This window comes from Ammospiza caudacuta, chromosome 2 (genome assembly GCF_027887145.1).
Source record: "Ammospiza caudacuta isolate bAmmCau1 chromosome 2, bAmmCau1.pri, whole genome shotgun sequence".
Classification (NCBI taxonomy): Eukaryota; Metazoa; Chordata; class Aves; order Passeriformes; family Passerellidae; genus Ammospiza; species Ammospiza caudacuta.
In genome coordinates, this window is record NC_080594.1 from 29147513 (window position 1) to 29166320 (window position 18808).

The 18808-nt window shown below is 44.2% G+C and overlaps 1 protein-coding gene across 2 annotated transcripts in view; it reads right to left on the reverse strand.

Moving 5' to 3' along the window:
* Positions 1-18808, reverse strand: part of IGSF11 (immunoglobulin superfamily member 11) — a 125603-nt gene that overhangs the window by 98422 nt on the left and 8373 nt on the right. Inside the window, exon 1 of one of the 2 annotated variants that reach the window (XM_058799929.1) lies at positions 5271-5343. The exons of the other annotated variant lie outside the window; for it this stretch is intronic. Coding sequence (XP_058655912.1) covers positions 5271-5343 — 73 coding nt within the window. Of the gene's footprint in view, positions 1-5270; positions 5344-18808 lie in introns of those variants that run through there. 2 annotated transcript variants of the gene reach the window in all.

Sequence of the window (18808 nt, forward strand, 5' to 3'; positions counted from 1 at the left end):
TGACCCAGGACTGCCTAGACAGGCTGCTGCAGAAATGCACCACAGATTGTAAACAGGGTGTCATTGCCTCCCCACAAACAACACTCCTGGCTTCAACATTCCTGGTAAAATCAAAGCCCAGAGGTAACTTGAGTAAGTGGAGTTCAGATGCTGGCTTTCTCCTGCTGATGCTTGTGAAGCAAAAGCTCATGTTCTCATAGCTACATTGGCTCATGAGAGTATGAGAAAATAACTGCACAAGTTTTTGTCCCTAAATAAGCAATCTGATGAACATAATACCAAAATTACACTTGAAATTAGCTTCATGCAGAGATGCAAATGTACAAGTACTGCTATGCTGCCAGGAGGAGAGCTGTGGCTCTGCACATGCACAAATAATAAGGGACTGAGCTCAACCTGCTAGTCCTGTTCTGATTTCTCCAGTGACTGTTCCAGAAGGAGAAACAAATATTAACAAATATTTGCTGTATTTCTTAAATAGAAACTTGACTTTTTCAGTACAGTGCTCTACAGCACAATGAATAAGGAAAGGACAAGAGCAGTGCACGTGTACATGGTGTTTGCATACATGTGTCAAGATGGCAAAAATAATGGGCAAAGACTGTGCACAGGTACGACCAATTGCTGCAAGTTGGTTTTTATCTCTTTTAAGTGCCCTGCAAAAATAAAAAAGCAGCAACCACTAAAGCTTTACTGAAGTTACTTCCACTAAACCAAAACTTATCAAACATGGGATTTTTTGTAAAATCATAACTGCATTTCAAAAGAAAAACAGGGAGGAAAAAAAAATCAAAAATGTAGAAACATTCCGTTTAAGTATCTTTGGTATGAAAAATTTTGACTTTTCACATCAAAATATCTTTTTGCTTAGAGTACTTCCTTGTATTATAACAATACCACTCCACAAAGAGACAAAATATCAGTGTCCTAAGATGGAATTTATCTCAAAAATTTCCTTTTAAAATCATCAAAGCATTTGACTTCCACTTCCATTTAGAATGAAGCCAAATTCCTCAATTCTGATGAAATAGAGCAGCCCAGTTCATGCAGTGAAAAAAAAGGCAGGAGCCAGGACACAAGTGACCTCCAAAACCAAAGAGATGAAAACTTCTAAGAAAAAAAGAAAAAAAGAAAAAAAAAAAAAAAAAAAAAAAAAAAAAAAAAACCTTAAAAGTTCACTCTGCACAGTAAAAAATGTTGTGCTTTATCCCTGGTGCACAAGGCATGAAACAGTTGCAAGAATAAAGTAGGGAGGCATATGACCAGGAGCCCTGTAATTGTGACTTCTCTAAAGGAGAGGCTGGGCAAACGTCCTACCTGACAGCAAGAAAATAATTTAATCTCTGTACACATCAGTTTTCCATGCTGTAAATCAAACTGACTTCCCTCACAAAGTAAGTTTGGAGACTCTCAATTAGGTAATGTTTATAAATAACTGTGCAAACACAGGGTAGTAATAACCAGAGAACTGTCTTTGCTACATTGCTGTCTGTTAAACAACCAGGAGCTAAATTTTTCTCTGAACACTTACAAAAGGGAAGGCAGCATTAATGCTCCACAAGGAGGAAACTACAAAGAACAGATTTTCAGTGCATGCACTTCTCCTTGAAATAAACTGTGTTAAAAGCACTTTACTTAAAAAGCACGATGATAGTAGCATCCTGCTAAATATAGATGACTCACCACAATTTAGTAGTGAACATCCCTAAAGACGACCATTACATTATTGCTTAACCTGCTGCATAAATTTAAGCATCCTCCTGTGGTTACAGTTTGTTCCAAGACACTCAAGACTACTACCAGCATCCACTGACCTTCAGTGGGTCACAAGGTCTCTCTGAGTTTTGCCTTCTCCATCTGTACTATTGGTACAAGAATAAAAACACTACTCTCGCAAGAAGGCAGGAAAAATAATTCCTAAGTTTCCTAAGTTAAGGAGTTGTTTATACCATACTTTGTATATCCATATTACTACTGAGCAACTAAATATAGCTGCTCCTGAGGCACTCTGAGATCCCTTGAGAACAGAATCTTATAAAAAGAAAATTGCAGTTTAGGCAATACTGAAGAAACAGAGATAAAGAATTGGTTTCCAAAATAAGGGAACGATGCCCACTTCAAAAAGCAGTAGTTAATGCATCTGTGCCTACCACTGGGGACCAAGGTCAGGTCACGAGCAAAATGATTTATCTACACGTCACAAAACCACACAGCTTGACACAAATGGCAATCTGTTCCATAAAAACACTGCAAAAGCATGAAAGGGCAAGGGACTGACACAGTACTCCCTTTCTAGGGCTGAGGACCTGGTGCAGGGCTGGGAAGCACGGGTGGGTAGGACAAGGGTGCTGCAAGGCCAAAAGAGTTTCAGCTGTGAGAACCTCAGACCGACAGGAGGGCGACTCCAACAAGTCATGTGAGGAGCTGTAGAGCTGCTGTTGCATTAATCCACCACAGCCAGGCACCCTCACCCCCTGCTCTTGCAAGATCCATCTGCAGTGGACTGTAACACACTGAAATCTCACCTGTTGCAGTTCTGTGTCACAGGTTCCAAACACCATGCAGTTAAAAAACACGTCAGCTCTGCACTCTGACTGTACCCGATGTGTGATTTCTACCACATTTGACAATTTGCAGGATGCTATTTCTGGAGACATAGGAGGATTGATTAGCAATCCCAGGTTTTGTTTCAAAGCTCTAAAGAGAATTCCCTCCTATCTTTCCCTAGATTCCTCCTTGGAAAATATTATTGCCACAACAAATTATTACGGTTATAATGTTTTAGAGGGAAAACATAGATGCTGCCCTTGGCCCAGGACATTAACATGGATATAATAGGCCCAGAAAATGGGCAACTAGCACCAGCTACAAAGGATAATTGTTATTCTACAAATTGCAAAGCAACATAAGAAAATGGCTCTATAATAATTGACTTAAATATCACTATGAAGTCTAATTTTATTTTATTGTAGGTATAAAGTGTGAGAATGATGAAATGACCTCCAAAGTCTTTTTTCCCCCCAACAACTTTCATTTTCTTGGCATTAAGTATTTTGCCTGATTATACACTCTTACAGTTTCAGATCCTTCTTTTAAATCTTATTTTTAATTTAGGAATCACTTTGCATATGACCCCCCATTTTCTTCTATCTTCTAAACCAGTCTAAAATCTCAAAAATGGCGGAAAAAATTTAAAAATCACTCTTCCTAATCATACTTGGCAAGCCAGAGTAGAAACACACTTACTAATCTTCTGCAAATGTTGTTTAGAAAAAACTCTCCCAATTTAATTTCAGCTTTCCTGGGTGTATGTCTGTTCCTTATCCCTTAGAGTGTTTTCTTTTCAAACTCAAGAACCACTAAAAAATATGGCAGTGTTGTGTTCCACAAAAATAACTGTGTACCACAGCTATTTTCATCTACCACCATCTTCTAAAGACTTTTCCTAAGACAAAATGAAAAAAAAAAAAAAAGCCAAGCTTGAGATATAGGTGTTTCATTCAGGTAACTATGAAGTCTTAAAGGAAATTGCAAGAAAAACCATTACACTATTGGAGATAAATATTTCATGGGAAAGGGTGTTTTCACACCTAGTTCTGTCCAATGTCACTGTCCCCATGTGCCCTCAACAAAAAAAAAGAAGTAAATATTGAGTCAATGCTTAAAAGGATGATTAAATATCACTTCAATTTTAACCTTATATCTGATTACTGTTGTATGTTTTTGCAGTGACATCATGTCAACAGGACTTCACCACTTATATGCCTTTAACTGGAGCAAGTCCAGTAACTCCATAGACATTTACACCTTTGCAATGACTGCAGGCAAGAAAAACCTGTAGCACTGAGAACCTGAAAATAATTGAACTTGCTTTCCAAATTGGAAAAAGGAAGAAAAGCAAATCAATAGTGTGAAGTATGAAAGCTGAGATTATTTCCTTCAACTTAATGCTAGTAAACTTTATTTTTTTTCCATAATTCATCTCTTTGAAGTCAGCAGATGCAATTTCCAGTTAATGCATGAGACTCAGACTCCCAAACAATTTCTGAGGACAGGAATGCAGGGTGCATTTGAGGCTGAGGCATTTGTGAAAAGTTAATTTATCCATCACAAGACTTGTTTCTAACCAAGCCCGGGGTAGAGGGGAAAGCCTGCTGTGCCTTGCAGGGCAGTGAGAGCTCAGCACAGCCACCCAAGCAGCAGACTCCACCCATATCCCGACTGTGAGGAGGTTTCATCTAGACCTTGCTGAGACATCTCTGGTCCTCTCATGGGAGATCCCATAATTTCTTACTGTCCTCCCTCTGTCTCAGGGACCTCTTGCAGCAAGTTTCCCAGTTTCCCAGCAGTGAAGGTGGCCCAGCTATCTCAAAGCTGTGAGCTGCTCACTGCTGAGCTGAGCTCTGCAAAACTGCTTAGCGAGTGTCTGCATTAAAGGTCAGACCTTAAGAAAATTGCCATGTGGACCTCTGTAAACCATAACCAAGCGGGCTGCTCTAAAGTTTAGCATTACTTGAAAGGAGGCATTGCCACCTGATCAACAGATGAGCCTGAACATCTTGCACTTGGTAGTTTCTTCTGCTGCCCTTAATGCAGCACCTCCTGGTGCTCCCCGGCAATGCACTAAGCGATGTGAATAGCATCTGTCATACGCAATTTGTTTCCTCTCCGCACAGAGACCAGGGAACACACCTTATTTTGGAAGGGCTATAGGGGGCGGGAGGTGCTGGAGTCTCCACGTCCCCGGGGGCAGGCACGTATCTCAGAGCTGAAGCGGTGCGCCGTGTGCCTGGAAGGAGGAGGCAGAGGAGAGGATGGGGGGGACACAGGGGGCTCCGAGCAGCCTGTCACCGTCTCTGCGGAAAGTTCCCTGCTGCCTCAGGGCCTGAGGGATAGACCAGAGTTTTCCACACAGGTGAGCTTACCAAGGGGCTAGGCCCAGACAACTGAGCATAACGTGAAGCCCAGTTTCAAGCAAGTTTTACGGCACGGTAAAAAATAAATTAAATAAAATATGTATATATAAGAATAGAAGGAAGGATGGTGCAGCGGAGGCAGCAGAAGGAGCCGAGCAGAGCAGCGCTCCTTCCCCACGCCTGCCTGCAAAAGCGCTCGCCCGCCGCCGCATTCCCGAGCATCCCCGGCGGGACCGCAATCAAAACTTCCCCACGAGCGGGGCACCGCCGTGGCACCGGCGGCGGCGACCCCGCGGCCGCAGGGCGATGCCCCGTGCCGGGCGCCGCGCCCCGCTCCGCCCGTGCAGCACTCACCTCTCAGGGCCAGGAGCGCGGCCAGGGCTGCCGGCACCCACCTCCCGCCGCCGCCGGGGCGCCGCCGCGTCATGCCGGGCCGGGCGAGGGGCGCGGAGCGGGCCGCCGAGCCCTGCCTTTGCCCGCCGCCGCCGCAGGTGCCGCCGCCGGTGGTGCCGCCGCCGTCCCGGGACCGCCCGCTCGCGGCGAGGCTCCGCCGTGCCCCAAGCCCCGGTCGCCCGGGGAGGGCGGCAGGCGCGGCGGCCGGACCGAGAGCGCAGCCTGGCGGCCCCGAGCCGCCCCCGCAACCCGCCGGGCTGCGGCTGTCACCCCCCGCGCGGCACCGTCCCGGCGCGCAGCGGCACGTCCCACCACCCTCCTCCTCTCTCCGCGCAAATTGGGGGTTCCCCCCTCCTCCCCTTCCCCGCCAACCCGATGCCGCCGCATCCGTAGGGATGCTACACGGGCCAGGGCGTGGAGGTGCGGTCCAGCGCAGAGCTGGAGACTGCACCCCCACCGCTCCTCCGGATCATCGCGGCAGCGTGGGGGCTTCTTCTTTCCGGAGCCTGCCTACAGCTGCATTGAAGACGGCAGCGGCAGCGCACAGCAAAATATTTGGGATGGTCTGCATGGGACTGGTCACCGCTGCAGCGCACGGTATAAACACTGCAAAGGTATGAACCACCCTAACTCTGCCATGCAGGAGCCTGGGAAACACGAGCATTCCGCACTCCTGTAAAACCGACCAAGGTATCTCCAAAGGGTGTAGGCAGGTCTCGGAGTTGGGGAACTGCAATACTGTGTAACGCAGGAATCGCCAACAAGTTGTGTCACAAGCTTAAGTCAGTGCAGTTCTTAAGGCTGCGCAGAAAAATTAATCAGTTGAAAATCAGCACACATCAAGTGTATGTAGAGGGTAGAAAGGAAGAAAGGAAACCCTTTATGAATTTAGGATGAGCTTGTGGGGAAAGGAACAAGCAGAAAGCTTACACAGAATGACTCCTCGCGCACAGCCAGCTCCCTGTCCAAGTCTGATCATGGTAGTTTTACTTTGTGAAAATAAGCAGTTTGACAAGGAAAACTCTCTAACAATTCTGTCAAATGTCCAATTGCTTCATTCCCTCACTCAACGTTTCCTCCCCAGCAAAGCACAGCTATGCAGCCTTTGCATCCTGCAGGCAGCAAATCCATCTTGTCATGCTTCTCCCCACCTCCAGTCACAGTCCCTGGAAGCATCCCCCTGTCCCCTGCCCAGACTACCCTATTGCTCAGCACTGTTCAGGTTTCTGCCTCCTCAGTTGCCTCAAAAGGTGCTCTGACCCTTTACATGGCTTCACTACCCCTGTGAAGAGGGGTGGGGGAGAGCTGCACCCAGGAGTGAAGATCGCAAGGAAAGGTCTCAGGGGTAGAAAAACATAAATTTCTTTAAGAACCATGCAAAAAAAGCAAGCTGGTGCCCATAACAACAGTATGTGGAAAGCTAACTACCATTTCACCAGCCTTGGTTAGCCTAGGTTAAGCTCTGCCTTGGACAGCATCAAGCTTTGGCAAACTTCTATCAGAGGACTAGGTAAAAATGTCACCCCAGCAGTCCAGGTTTACCATTTATCTTGGTTCTGAAATAAAACTACTAACTCTGTTTACAAGGAGCAATGGTTGACCTACCCTTATCAGGCAGCAAAATTGCTCACTGCCACATGGGCTGGGATTTCATTCAGCAAGTGGTGGCTCAGAAAGTCGAGAAGGCATCACATGGTGACTCAGGGGATGTACCCTTTAGTCTTCTCAGGTTGGTCTGGTGCCTGCTGCATGTTCTCCAACATCAAACCTGATGAGGCAGGTGTTCTGACAGCTCTAGCACTCTAGAAAAGCACCCTCCACCCCAGCCCTGCCATGGGCAGGCAGACTTAAAGAGGGTTTTGCTCCATTAAGGAGCCAGCTCTTGGCAAAGGCTCAAGCAGCTGAAGCATAACGCTTCAGAAAAGCATCGAAGGGAGAGCCATAGCCCAGCTGTTCCCCTCATTCTGTGGCAATATGGGAATTGAAGTTTTCTCAGACTCTCTCAGATTGCTTCTCTTTTCTCCAGCTGACTTGCTGCATTTTTCATCAAGCAAAAGGACAAACGAAAATGATGATTTTATGATCAGAAGCAGTTCCAGGAAACCTCCATCCTTGTGCATACACACAGTGACCACCTTGAGGAATACAACGAGTATGTCCACACATTCACTTACAATGAAGGCCCATGAATGTTTCTTGCCAAACATAACCCCCTTCAGCAAACTCAAGGGCAGAGAGCACAGAGCATATTTGGCACAGTGGCCTGCCACTGCCCTTACTCCTGCAGATCACTTCCAAGAAAGAAAAGATGCAAAGACAAATCAAGGGAAAACAAGAAAAATTGCATATTCTCCCTAGGACTGCCGCACTGCCTTCCTGATCTGCCAAGACTTGGAAGCTGTCTTGACCTAATGGAAATAAGTGTGTTTTTTAGTATAAGGACACAGAGCATTTAGCAAATGCCATCCCAGCTCACTTTGGACTGTTCCTTGCATCCTGCTGTGCATCAGCTGGCAGGTAAACAGCAAAGATCAGTTCACCCTCTACAGTAAATGAATTAATGTGCTTCCTAAAAAGTGCAGTGAGCATAATGTGAACTGAGAGCCTGGTGGTCAGAGAAAGCATTTCTGCCCAAAATGGACCCAAATGACTCCCTCCTGATGCAAGCTGCTAGGATCAGGGAGCATTTTAATCAGCTTTCAGACCTGGTCATCAGCAGCAGATACTGTACCATACCTACAAACCACAGTGACACAGCAAGTGACTTCAGCTGCTTCTTGTAGCAACTGCAAGAACAATCTGTGGCCACACTCCAGAAGGATGGAGCAGCCACAGGGAATAATAATCTTCAGATGCACCAGTCAGTCCTCTCACTCTGGCTCCCTCTTCACCTTATCACCACTTCCAAAAATAGGTTGCAGATTGTACAGAAAGGACGTGGCCGAGGATATACTGTTCCTGGAACTCTGAATTTCTACTTCAGCTGTCCTTGAGCCTCCACAAAATATTAGACTTATGCCAACCATTTATCCAGGGAGTGCAGCACACTCCAGCCTGTTGGACACTAGAGCTATGAGCACAGATATTTGCTGCTCTAGCAGTCCATTTTCCCACCAGTGAGTGTCTATACCTCTTCCTCGGCATTGATGGAGTAGTACATCATGGACAGAGGAGAAGTGCTTTGCCATATCCCAGGCTACATTGCTCAGAAGAACACACAAGGATCCTTTAACTGAAGAGCTAAGATACTTCCAAGATTGTGCATGTTAGGCTGGACAAGGATAGGAAAAAAAAAAGAAAAATAAAAAAAGAAAGAAAGAAACCACTCCCACCTTCTTCTTTTGAAAAAATTATGATAAGTAATGTAATTCTCATGTCTCAATGAAAAACATCTCTGTGAGTCAAATTTGAAAAGAAAGCTTTTTTCCAGGATGATGCTACTTTTTTTTTCCCCTTTTGCCTTAACATGGCTCTAAAAATCCAGTGGGGATGCAGTTGGGTTCAAGGGCTCCAATAGATGCCAGGTCTTACATCACCATTGCTGTCTCCCAGCTTGTTACTGGGTTATCTATTGTCAGATGGGAATTTATTGAAGGTGACATTGCTTACAAATTGATCAAAATCAGCTTCAGTGAGGTGTCCTTCCAAGATATAAAAAGATGGATAAAATTCACTCAGTTGATCATTAATAACTTCAGTCTGTGAAATTGGTTATCTCCCTTTGACAGACGAAATAGAGTTTGCAGATTGAACTGTTTTAATCCTATCTGAGAAGAAATATGACAGCCCTTCAAATATATACCAAATTAACTATGTCTCTACCTTTTCAATAAAACTAATTCAAACAAAGCCCTGGGTTTATTTTGCTGAACACCTGTGTATACAAAACAGAGGTCACTAAATAGAAGAAAAAATAGAAGAAAAAACCGTGATAACCCTGTCAACTCACCTATCACAGGTTTTTTTTCTTATTGGCCACAGGACTGGTTATGTGGGAATTCTGTCCCAAGTGTAAAGGTTTGTGCTTTTGAAAGCCTGCATAGTGGAACAAGCAGGAGCATCAGGAGGGAGATGTACCCTCACTGTCCAGCACCAGGTGCAGTCCAGTGCAGGTGCTGTGTATCCAATGCATGGCCAGCATAGGCTTTTGGGTGAGCCCTCTCCATGTGTTGGTCAGGATAACCTGATCCCTGGCACAGCAATGGCCTATGCATGCAAGTCAGCCACATAGGGAGACCACACGAATATCTGAGGGAAACCAGCCCTGAAACAACAAGCAGATTTCCACACTCCTTCAATGCCAGATGGCAGGAGCGGATGTGTCCATGGAAACCCGGGTGGATTAGGCGTACCTTCAAACTTCTCAGCACTCAAGTAGGCCATTGCATTGTTTCTTTCTGCAAGGCCACTTTGACCCACACATCAAGAGCCATCTCTCTCTGCTGTCCCCACTAGACCAGCTGATGTAGCTGAAAATACCAACACGCTTTTGGGCACATTGACCTAAAGAAGAGCTTCCATGCTTGAAAACTAATCTGTTTTTTTCCTTATTACATCTGCTGGTCTAATAAAAGATATTGCAGTTTTCTGCATTTCTTAACTCTCTGATGTTCATTAGCAACTAGTAACTGCACATAATGTTTTTTCAGCCACTTACTTGCTTTTCCAATGAGGAGTGAAAATGGATAAGGAATTCAGAAACACAAGAGGCTCAAATCCTTGTGCCAGTGGACATATGGCCACTTCTCTTAATTTTGATATCACTAATGGTGTCTGTATCCAAAACTTGCAAAAATAACTTTTAATTCACAAAGTTACCCACAAAAGCCAGAGATATCTCACATAGTGGTGAAAACCCTTGGGATATACAGGACAGTTTGACGGAACAGGACAGGAAGATCCACATGCAGCAAACACCAGCTTTCCAAGCTCATGGAGCAGTGTAGGTATCTCTCCAACACCTTCAGGGCTGTTCCCAGTTCCAGATGGTTGCTTGGCTCAGGGACCACAGCAGTGTCTATGTTACTCTGCAGCTGAGCAAAGCATCTGTCTTGGACTGATGGAAGAGAAAGTTCAGATCTTTGGCATCCACAGTGCAATGTACCCATGGATGAGACAGGTGACCTATGCAATGATGAGGGGGATACATGTTACTGGCCTAAAGGTCAGTTTGGGGAAGTTTCTCCCCTCTAAAGCATGATGGTACTTATTACCACCACACTGAAATGGCTGTTAAATACACCTCAACCCTCTCCTCAGTGTTTTCATGGGAGAAATGTTCAGCATCTTCTGAGTCTGACTTAATCCTTCAACACAGGAAGCCAATGGCATCCCAAGGGTGACTCCTACAAAATCTCAGCAGCCACGTGGCAGCAGATGTTGTCTTCTGTTTAGAAACAACACAAGAATGAAGTAATATCAGAACAAAACTAAGCTTGCACTTTGACACGGCCTGCTGGCTAACATTTCTGATTTCCCCTGCTCCACTTCAGACTCAAATCTCTCCTTGTTGCAGCATTTGCTAGGCTGCTGGGAAGCTGCTCAGAGCCGGTGCCAGCTTATCTTCCTTTCACCTGTCCTGCAGGAAGTCTAGACCATTCTCTAAATCACTGCTGACAGGAATGCAAGCTCCTAAGCTATTATTGACAGCATTTCTTGCTGTTGCTTAGTGCTAGCCACGGGTCACACAGTATTTATTGAGAGTATGGAGCACCTGAAGAGATAATAGTGTCCTGGATGTGCACAAATTCAGCTCTGCTGAACATCCTGCATTGGCACAATATGACATGGATGCCTATGCAAGGCAGGGTGTACATAATTCACGTTTGCCTGGGCCAGAAAGGATTTATTTCACAGCAAAAACAAAGAGCAGAACTTCTCTTCTCCTAGAGACCCTACCATTCTCTACATAATGAAACAGTCATCAAGTGAGTCCATCAGAGCCAGGATTTAAGCCAGAGGAAGAAGTCATCAGAGCTGACTTAAGAACAGCAGGAAGGATTAAACTCTGCCCTCACCAGACTTAAGAGCCAGGATGTCTTATGGAACTGAATCAACAGCCACTGTTGGAGAGCTAGAAAATAGCTCCATGTATAACATAAGGCAGATCTGCACCTCCCACCACTGTCAGACAATGACAAAAGTGGAATTTTCAAGACATGTTCACCAATGTTCTTTCTAATGCTCATTTGGGGATTTTAACTCCAGGGTCAACATCAATTAACTAACATGGGTCAGAGTAAAGAGTCTCTCTCCATTTTGCACTAAAGTTTTTAAATAAGTTGGCAAGTAGGACTCTTAAGCACCATTTTGATGCTCATATAAGCAGCCCAGACACTGTGGTCCCAAGTAAACAAAAATGCCAGAAGGTTTTTTGCTGAGTCTACTCACAACCAGCTTCTGCTTCCCTTTATGTACATAGCAAGGCATTTTCTCCTCCCTACACCGCACAAAATGGTCATTATAACTGACAACTACAGCAGCAACACTAAAAACTGTACAGAGTCATGGAAGGTAGTGTCCTCTCAGTCCACATCTTGTTTTCTCCAGGACAACACAGGAATGCAGCTATAGTCCAATTACTTGCCTTTAATTGTGAATGCAGGACTTCTGTCTCCAGAGCAGAGTTGTCAGCCCTGCACCTTCCCTCATGCCTGCCTTCATTTAGTGGTGCTTAAAAAATGTATGCTTAAAAGCAAAGTTGAGTTGTCTAAGTGCAAAGGAAAGCCTTTTAATTAGAACTCAAATCAAAACAAGAGGGGGGAAAATGAAGGAAAAGCATAAAGTGATTCAACATTTCCAAGTTAATTTCCTGGACCTTTCCCCTGCTCCCTCCACCTCTTTTATTTTTATTTTTTTTTCTCTGAGTCTACCAAGACAAGAGCCCCGTTTGGGCCAGTTGGACTGGAGGGTGTTGTCTGTAAAGCACTGCATTGGGACTGCCAGTTTATTTCACCCTGGTGGCACTGATTTATACCAGTGCCTGGTCAAGGATTAAGCCCTTCATCAAATCTTAACAGCCCTTGTCCCTTTAACAGTAAGATTTCAAGCAGGAACCCTTCCTAGACCCTGGGTGTCTCTATGGTAACACAACAAGATCGTTTTGTTCTAGCTCACAGCATTGTGTGCATATTGAAAAGCACAGTTAAGATATTTTGAAGTGGAGAGTCCAGATCAGCCAATTCTGAAGCCCTGCAAGAAAAAATGATTATGCAAATTAAACTCCTAAAGGTGAATGGCAATGAATGCTTTCAGCGTAGACGGTTACAGTATGAGAAATGAGAGCAGCAGTCTCAGCAAGGTGCCTCACTCAGCAGTACAAAACACACCACACCAGTTGCCTTTCTTTTTGCTTATTTTAGCAAAATGGTCTGGGACAGAACAGGTCACACCGACAAAATTATTTCTGGGTTTTGTAGCTGTTGCTGCAGTACAGCCAAGACTGAGCATAGCTGCTACATGGAGAAATGAAGTCTCCAGGAATCATAACAGTGTCCCTCTCACATTAAGAGAAAGGAAGTAAAGATGCATCACTGACTTTAGGACTGGACTAGAAGAGGCAGTAAGTTAGAAGTCTGCTTGATGCCTGCTTTAGAGGAAAATTTTCCCTTGTGCCAATTGACTCATGGTTGGCAGCAGTCTGTGGTATCTCTCACTTGCTGGCTTCTCCAGAAAACATCACAAGAGTAGCTCGGTCCTACAGAATACCACAGGTTGGAAGAGCAGGAGAATGTCTCGTGGTGGAGGCCTAAGGAAGTTATTCCTTCTTGCATTAATTGTTTTGTTTTTATTTTTTCATGGCTATCACTCACCTGCTAACAAGGCCAAGTGCCAGGTCCTGCACATTGGTCACAGCAACCTCAGGCAGCACTACAGGCCAGGGGAAGAGCAGCTGGAAAGCTGCCCAGTGGAAAAGGACCTGGGGGTCAACAGTGGCTCCACATGAGCCAGCGTGTGCCTAAGGAGGCCAATGGCATCCTGGCCTGTGTCAGCAACAGCGTGGCCAGCAGGACCAGGGCAGCGACAGTCCCCCTGTGCCTGGCACTGGTGATGCTGCACCTTGAGCGCGGTGCCCAGTTCTGGGCCCCTGACTGCAAGGAGGACATTGAGGTGCTGGGGAGTGCCCACAGAAGGGCAACAGAGCTGGGGAAGGGTCTAGAGAGTGAGTGCTATGAGGAGTGGCTGAGGGAGCTGGGGTTGTTTAGCCTGGAGAAAAGGAGTCTCAGGGGTGACCTTATCACTCTCTACAACTCCCTGAAAGAAGCTGTAGGCAGGTGGGGGCAGCCTCTTCTCTCAGGCAAGGACAGGAGTGACAGGAGAGGACACAGCCTTAAGCTGTGGCAGGGGAGGTTCAGGTTGGACATCGGGAAGATGTCCCTTTCACAGAGAGAAGCAATGGAGAAATAATTGTCAAGCATCAGAATGGGCTGCCCAGGGAAGTGGTGGACTCACCCCTCCAGAGGTGTTTTAGAAAAAATTGGATATGGCACTATGCATCATGGTTTAGTTGACAAGGTTGTTCAGTCAAAGGTTGGACTCAATGATCTTGGAGGTCCAATCTAAATGATTCTGTGATTCTGCTGGGTGGCACAGTTACACTCAAATCCTTTCTTACAGACAATAAAGAAACAAGTATTATATACAAACCTAGGAATTTACTGTTAGTACAATTGAAATCATAATAGTCTAATCAAGAAATATTATTTACCTAAACCTAATTATTAGATGCAAAAAAATTAAAAACTATTATCTGGAAAAAATCTGAGTAATAATACAGCTGAAATCAGTTTCCACACTTCCCGGCAAACAACCCATTTTTTTCTTTGCAGGGAAGAACAAAATGCTGATATATTCTTCCTCCTCCATCTAAGATTCATATGGAGCAGAGTTTATACATTTTTTAGTAACATTTTATATTTCACTCCTCTTTCTTTGGCCTGCAAGTCCACACTGCATCCAGATTTACTACACATGGAGAATTCTTACATATATTGAATTTTTTTTATTCTTTTTTAATACTTGTTTTGTCCAGCTCTCATGTCCCTATTTCTTTATCTAATCATTAGTGAGTAGAGCTGATGTCCACATTGGTATCCTGCACCTCTTTTGTCATCACCCCAATGCCTCCCCTCTGTACTGCATCCTCTGTCCCTTCTTTCAAGGTCTCTGTTATCACACCATGCCTGCATTTCCCTCTGCTGTATCAATCTGAGGAGCAAGGAGCACATTACCTCATCTGAGTTTGTCTTTTTGAAAACAGGAGCTCCCAAAAAGATACAAAGTAGTAACAGCTGCCTGTTGGTCGGCCAGAGAGAGCCTGTTCTGCTGGGGAAACACACAGCACTTCCAGCCCAGCTAGAGGGCTACAGAGGATCAGACTTTTAGGAAACCAATTGGAATTTTCAGTGTGGTAGAACAGATTCAACTCAATTTAGCTAAATTAGGCCCTTAATAAAAAATTCACTTTTTTCTTCATCTGACTGTTCTTCAAAGGCATGTGGACCAACCTATGGGGGGCTCCATTACCAGTAGGCCCTTGGGTGCAACTGGAAGATGAATATGAAATAATTCTGAGGAGTCCTAGTTACCGTCCCCAGTGTTGTTCACTTTGCCTAGACACATCTGAAAGTAAGTATAGACCTGAACCAAGTTTTTCAACCAAAATTCTACCAAAACTGTTTTCTCCCCACATTGCATCTTTTTGTCAAGAGATTCCAGTTCAGCTTCTATATTTGAGCTTCTCAAATATAGAAAAAGTTTGAGAGATTTTTTCATTAAAGCTTTGAAGCAATAGTGTTGTCTATGAGTCATCTAAGTTTAGCAAAAGTAATCAAAAAACCCCAAAAAAACCCACCAAAACAAATACCCTTCACTTAAAAAAATAATTAGCAAATTAACAATTTCAGTAGGGTCAAAATTTAATTCAGACTAGGTTGCTTGGAGCTCTGACCAGTCAATTCTTCAAAATCTCATGGACACAAATTCCAAAACTTCTCTGCACTTCTCCACTAATTATCTTCAGTAAAAAGGGTCTACATCCATATTCTTTATGACTTTCACATACATATTGGCAGACAGGTGCCTGTTCCCCTATCCTCTCTCTCCTCCAGGCTGAAGAAGCCCAGCTTCCTGAGCTTCTTCTTGTTTTCTTGTGGAAATGGATCAAGCCCTCTACATCCCTGCACCAGTACTTCAGCTCAATCTGATTTCATCAGCAGAGGATAACAGCAAGCTCATTCTGCCAACAGGGCATGCTAACCAAAGCAAGTGTTCTCACAGTAGCATCTGCATAAACATAGCTAAACAACTTAAAGTGCCTGTAGGACAGGAAAGGTCCAAAAGAACTTCTCTGGACATACCAGCATTTGAAAGATGATGCAGGTACTACTGATTTTGGGACTGGGCTTACACTTGTGCGTAAGGTTGTATTTACTGGTGTGTAAAGTTACATTTGAGCACCTCACATGGCCTCCTGATCCTCTCTCTAGTGCTTAAAAGCAGCTTTTTTTCTGAAGTTATCCTCCCCCATCCAATCAACTCCCAGTTTAAGATGGCACAGATTTCTTCTGCGTATAGAAATATCAGCTCCAGTTACCACGGATACTATTTTCTATAATGATTTCTAGGAGGTGTCATCTCCAAGGATGAATCCCTCTCCCAAAAGAGAAAAAAAGCAGCTAGATTTCTCTAGGATATCAAACAGCTACAAACCAGATTTTTCTAAGGCATCTCATAAAATGGATCTTGATGTTATAAAAGAGACAACAGCAGAGTCCTTATCCATACCTGGATCCCAGAGCGACTCAGACAAATGACACTGTTGATTCTTTCCTCCTTAGCCCCATTTTCATTACTGACATGTTGCTAACAAGGAAATCAGAGGACTGTACAATAATGTATTCATGTTGTTGGATTGAAAGTCTAAAAGCTTCCCCATTTGATTAAGTAAATGCAGCAAGCAACATGCAATCAAGGGCCAAAATATTCCTTGGCCCGCAGCCCAATAAATGAATCCTTAAGGAGCTGGCATCTCACTTCCACACAAATATAGCTCTCTGCTCATTACCAATCCAGTCTGAAATACTGGGGAAGGCTACAGGAAAACAGACACCTGGCAGAGATGCTAAGTTAGTTTCCTGCATATTGATTTATGCAGCGATACTTCTGAAATCACTAACAAGTGAAGCACAAGCTCTGCAGTGAGCAGCAGCCCCAAGGTGTGCCAGAGGTGCAGAGCAGAGCTCCTACAACAGCCTTGCAAGTCCTACAGGTAGGATAGCAAGATCTTCAGCACCACAATAGCAACATGGGGTTTTGGCTGACATCCACTTCACAGCCATTGGCAGGGGGTGCTCCCCCACAGTGTAAAGGGGCTGGAGTCCATTTTGAGCCTGCTTTTTCCCTTCCCCTGTTTGATGTTGAGAGATGGGCCCACAGCAAGGGCAGCTACTGCCCTTACAGGAACCAAAAGCTCCAGCCTACCTGGCTTTCCTCATCACTTGGGTCACATCTACAACAAGGCACATTAACCTGTTCCTGCATGGGATAGACCCCTTCCTTTACAGCCAAATTCCCTTTCTCTTCTATCATTCTGTCCTACAGTTTCAGCTTACCAGAAGGCAGGAACCCACACATCCCTCATAATCACATCTCTGGTGACCCTGGCAGCCAAACCCCACATTATCTACAGCATCACTAGACATCTGCTTTTGCAATGCTTGTCCTGCCCTCTCAGCTTATTTCTCCTTGGAATCAAACTTGGGCTCCATGAAGGAATGGCTGCAAAGACAGAAACTGGGACATTTATGGAAATAGTCATCAAGCATGAAAGCTTCAATAGTTCAATATTTCACTGGTGAGCAGGATTGCCTCCCAAAATAGTCTCAACATTATTCAGGTGTGCTTTTTCTCTTTCACACTGTACCATTATTTCTGTACTTCTGTTTGTGTGCAGCACCAAGCACACTATGGCTGACATTCAGGTTTGGTATTCCTAGGCTCTACAGTTGTAGAAATAAAGAATGTGATATGCCTAACTGAAGGTGTGATCCAGGCTATAAATTATACAGTCTTGTCAAAACTGAATTAATCATGTACCTTTCACCAGCTCAGCTGTACTCTACCCATTAATTCGTCTCCACCAAATGTATTCTAGTGTTACAAATAACTCATTGGTTTCAAAGGCATTTCTCCCCAAACTATCCCCACTCAGGACAGACAAAATTCAGATTCAGCCTTGGGCAAGTGATGCTTTTCTAGGCATAAAAACCCTGTACAACAAAAACCCTCTCATCTTTAAGGCCTGGTGGTTGTGAAGGGATAGAAATAGGAGCCTCATGCTATTAGGGAAGGGCAGTTCCCAGCTGCACAAAGGGGACACATGTCCTGAAAAGACTCGAGATTTTAATGCTATGACTTCTCTGCATAGAAATGCATTTGAGTAATTTTTAAATGGTTGCACAGATAATTCCCTTTGAATTCTACACAGTTGGATTCATTGAAATGGAGGCAACTTTGCTCACAGTAGTAGTAGTGTTGTAGTTGTGAATACTTTAGGCTGTAGCTGAGACAACGTTTCTAGGGAAAGGAATTAATTTTTATTAGATCACTAAGACATGAAAAAATATATCACATAATCTTTTGCAAAGCCTTCAAGATTAAAAAAAAATCCTTGGATCTGAACACTAGGGAGGCAAGGAGGAAGAATTTTTCCAAACAGCATTTTAAATTCACTACTATTATTCCAGGGTTGGGCTTTTTTCCCCAGCAGTTGGCATGCAGTGGGCTAAAAGGTTATGAGGGCTTCTTCAAGATGAGCCACATAAACAACTTGTACTTCAGGACACATTAGGAACAACTCCCTTGTCAACTCATTCCAAAACAAAGCTTACCTGGCATGCAACTTGCTCCCATTCCCACACCACACCACAGCAAAGTCTTTCCAGCTGACAGCTGGCACCTGCAGTTCACTCTTAGATAAGAGAACAAGTAGTTGCATCCAAAGAGAACTTTTGCTGCTGGAGTTTTGTAACTTTCTTTAGTTGGTTTGGTTTTTTCCCCTAGCTGTTTCTAAAAAAAAAAAGGAAAAAAAAGATAAAAATTAATTCAACAAGTGATGACATGAATAGAAGTATTATGAACTGAAGAGGCTGGAAGAAAAGCTAAAGCAGCAGAATGTCACAGCTTCAGCTGGAAGGAAGCCAGGATTGCCAGCCCAAACTTCCTCAGCAGTTGGAAAGTACATAACATACAAAGCTCAATGTTTCTCCAAAAGAGAACAAGCCCAGCACTCTCTAAACTTCAGAAGAAGCAAAATGTGCTGTTTCAGAGGGTTAGTAATGGCATGAAGAGCAACACTTGCTACAGTAACAATGTGCCATTAGGAGGGAAAGGCAAGAGGGCTTAATTTGGGAAGATCATTTAAGTGTGCCCACAGGCAAACTGAGTCAAAAGCTTCTTGGCCTCTTCCAAACATAAGATATTAGCAGTCACTGCTAACT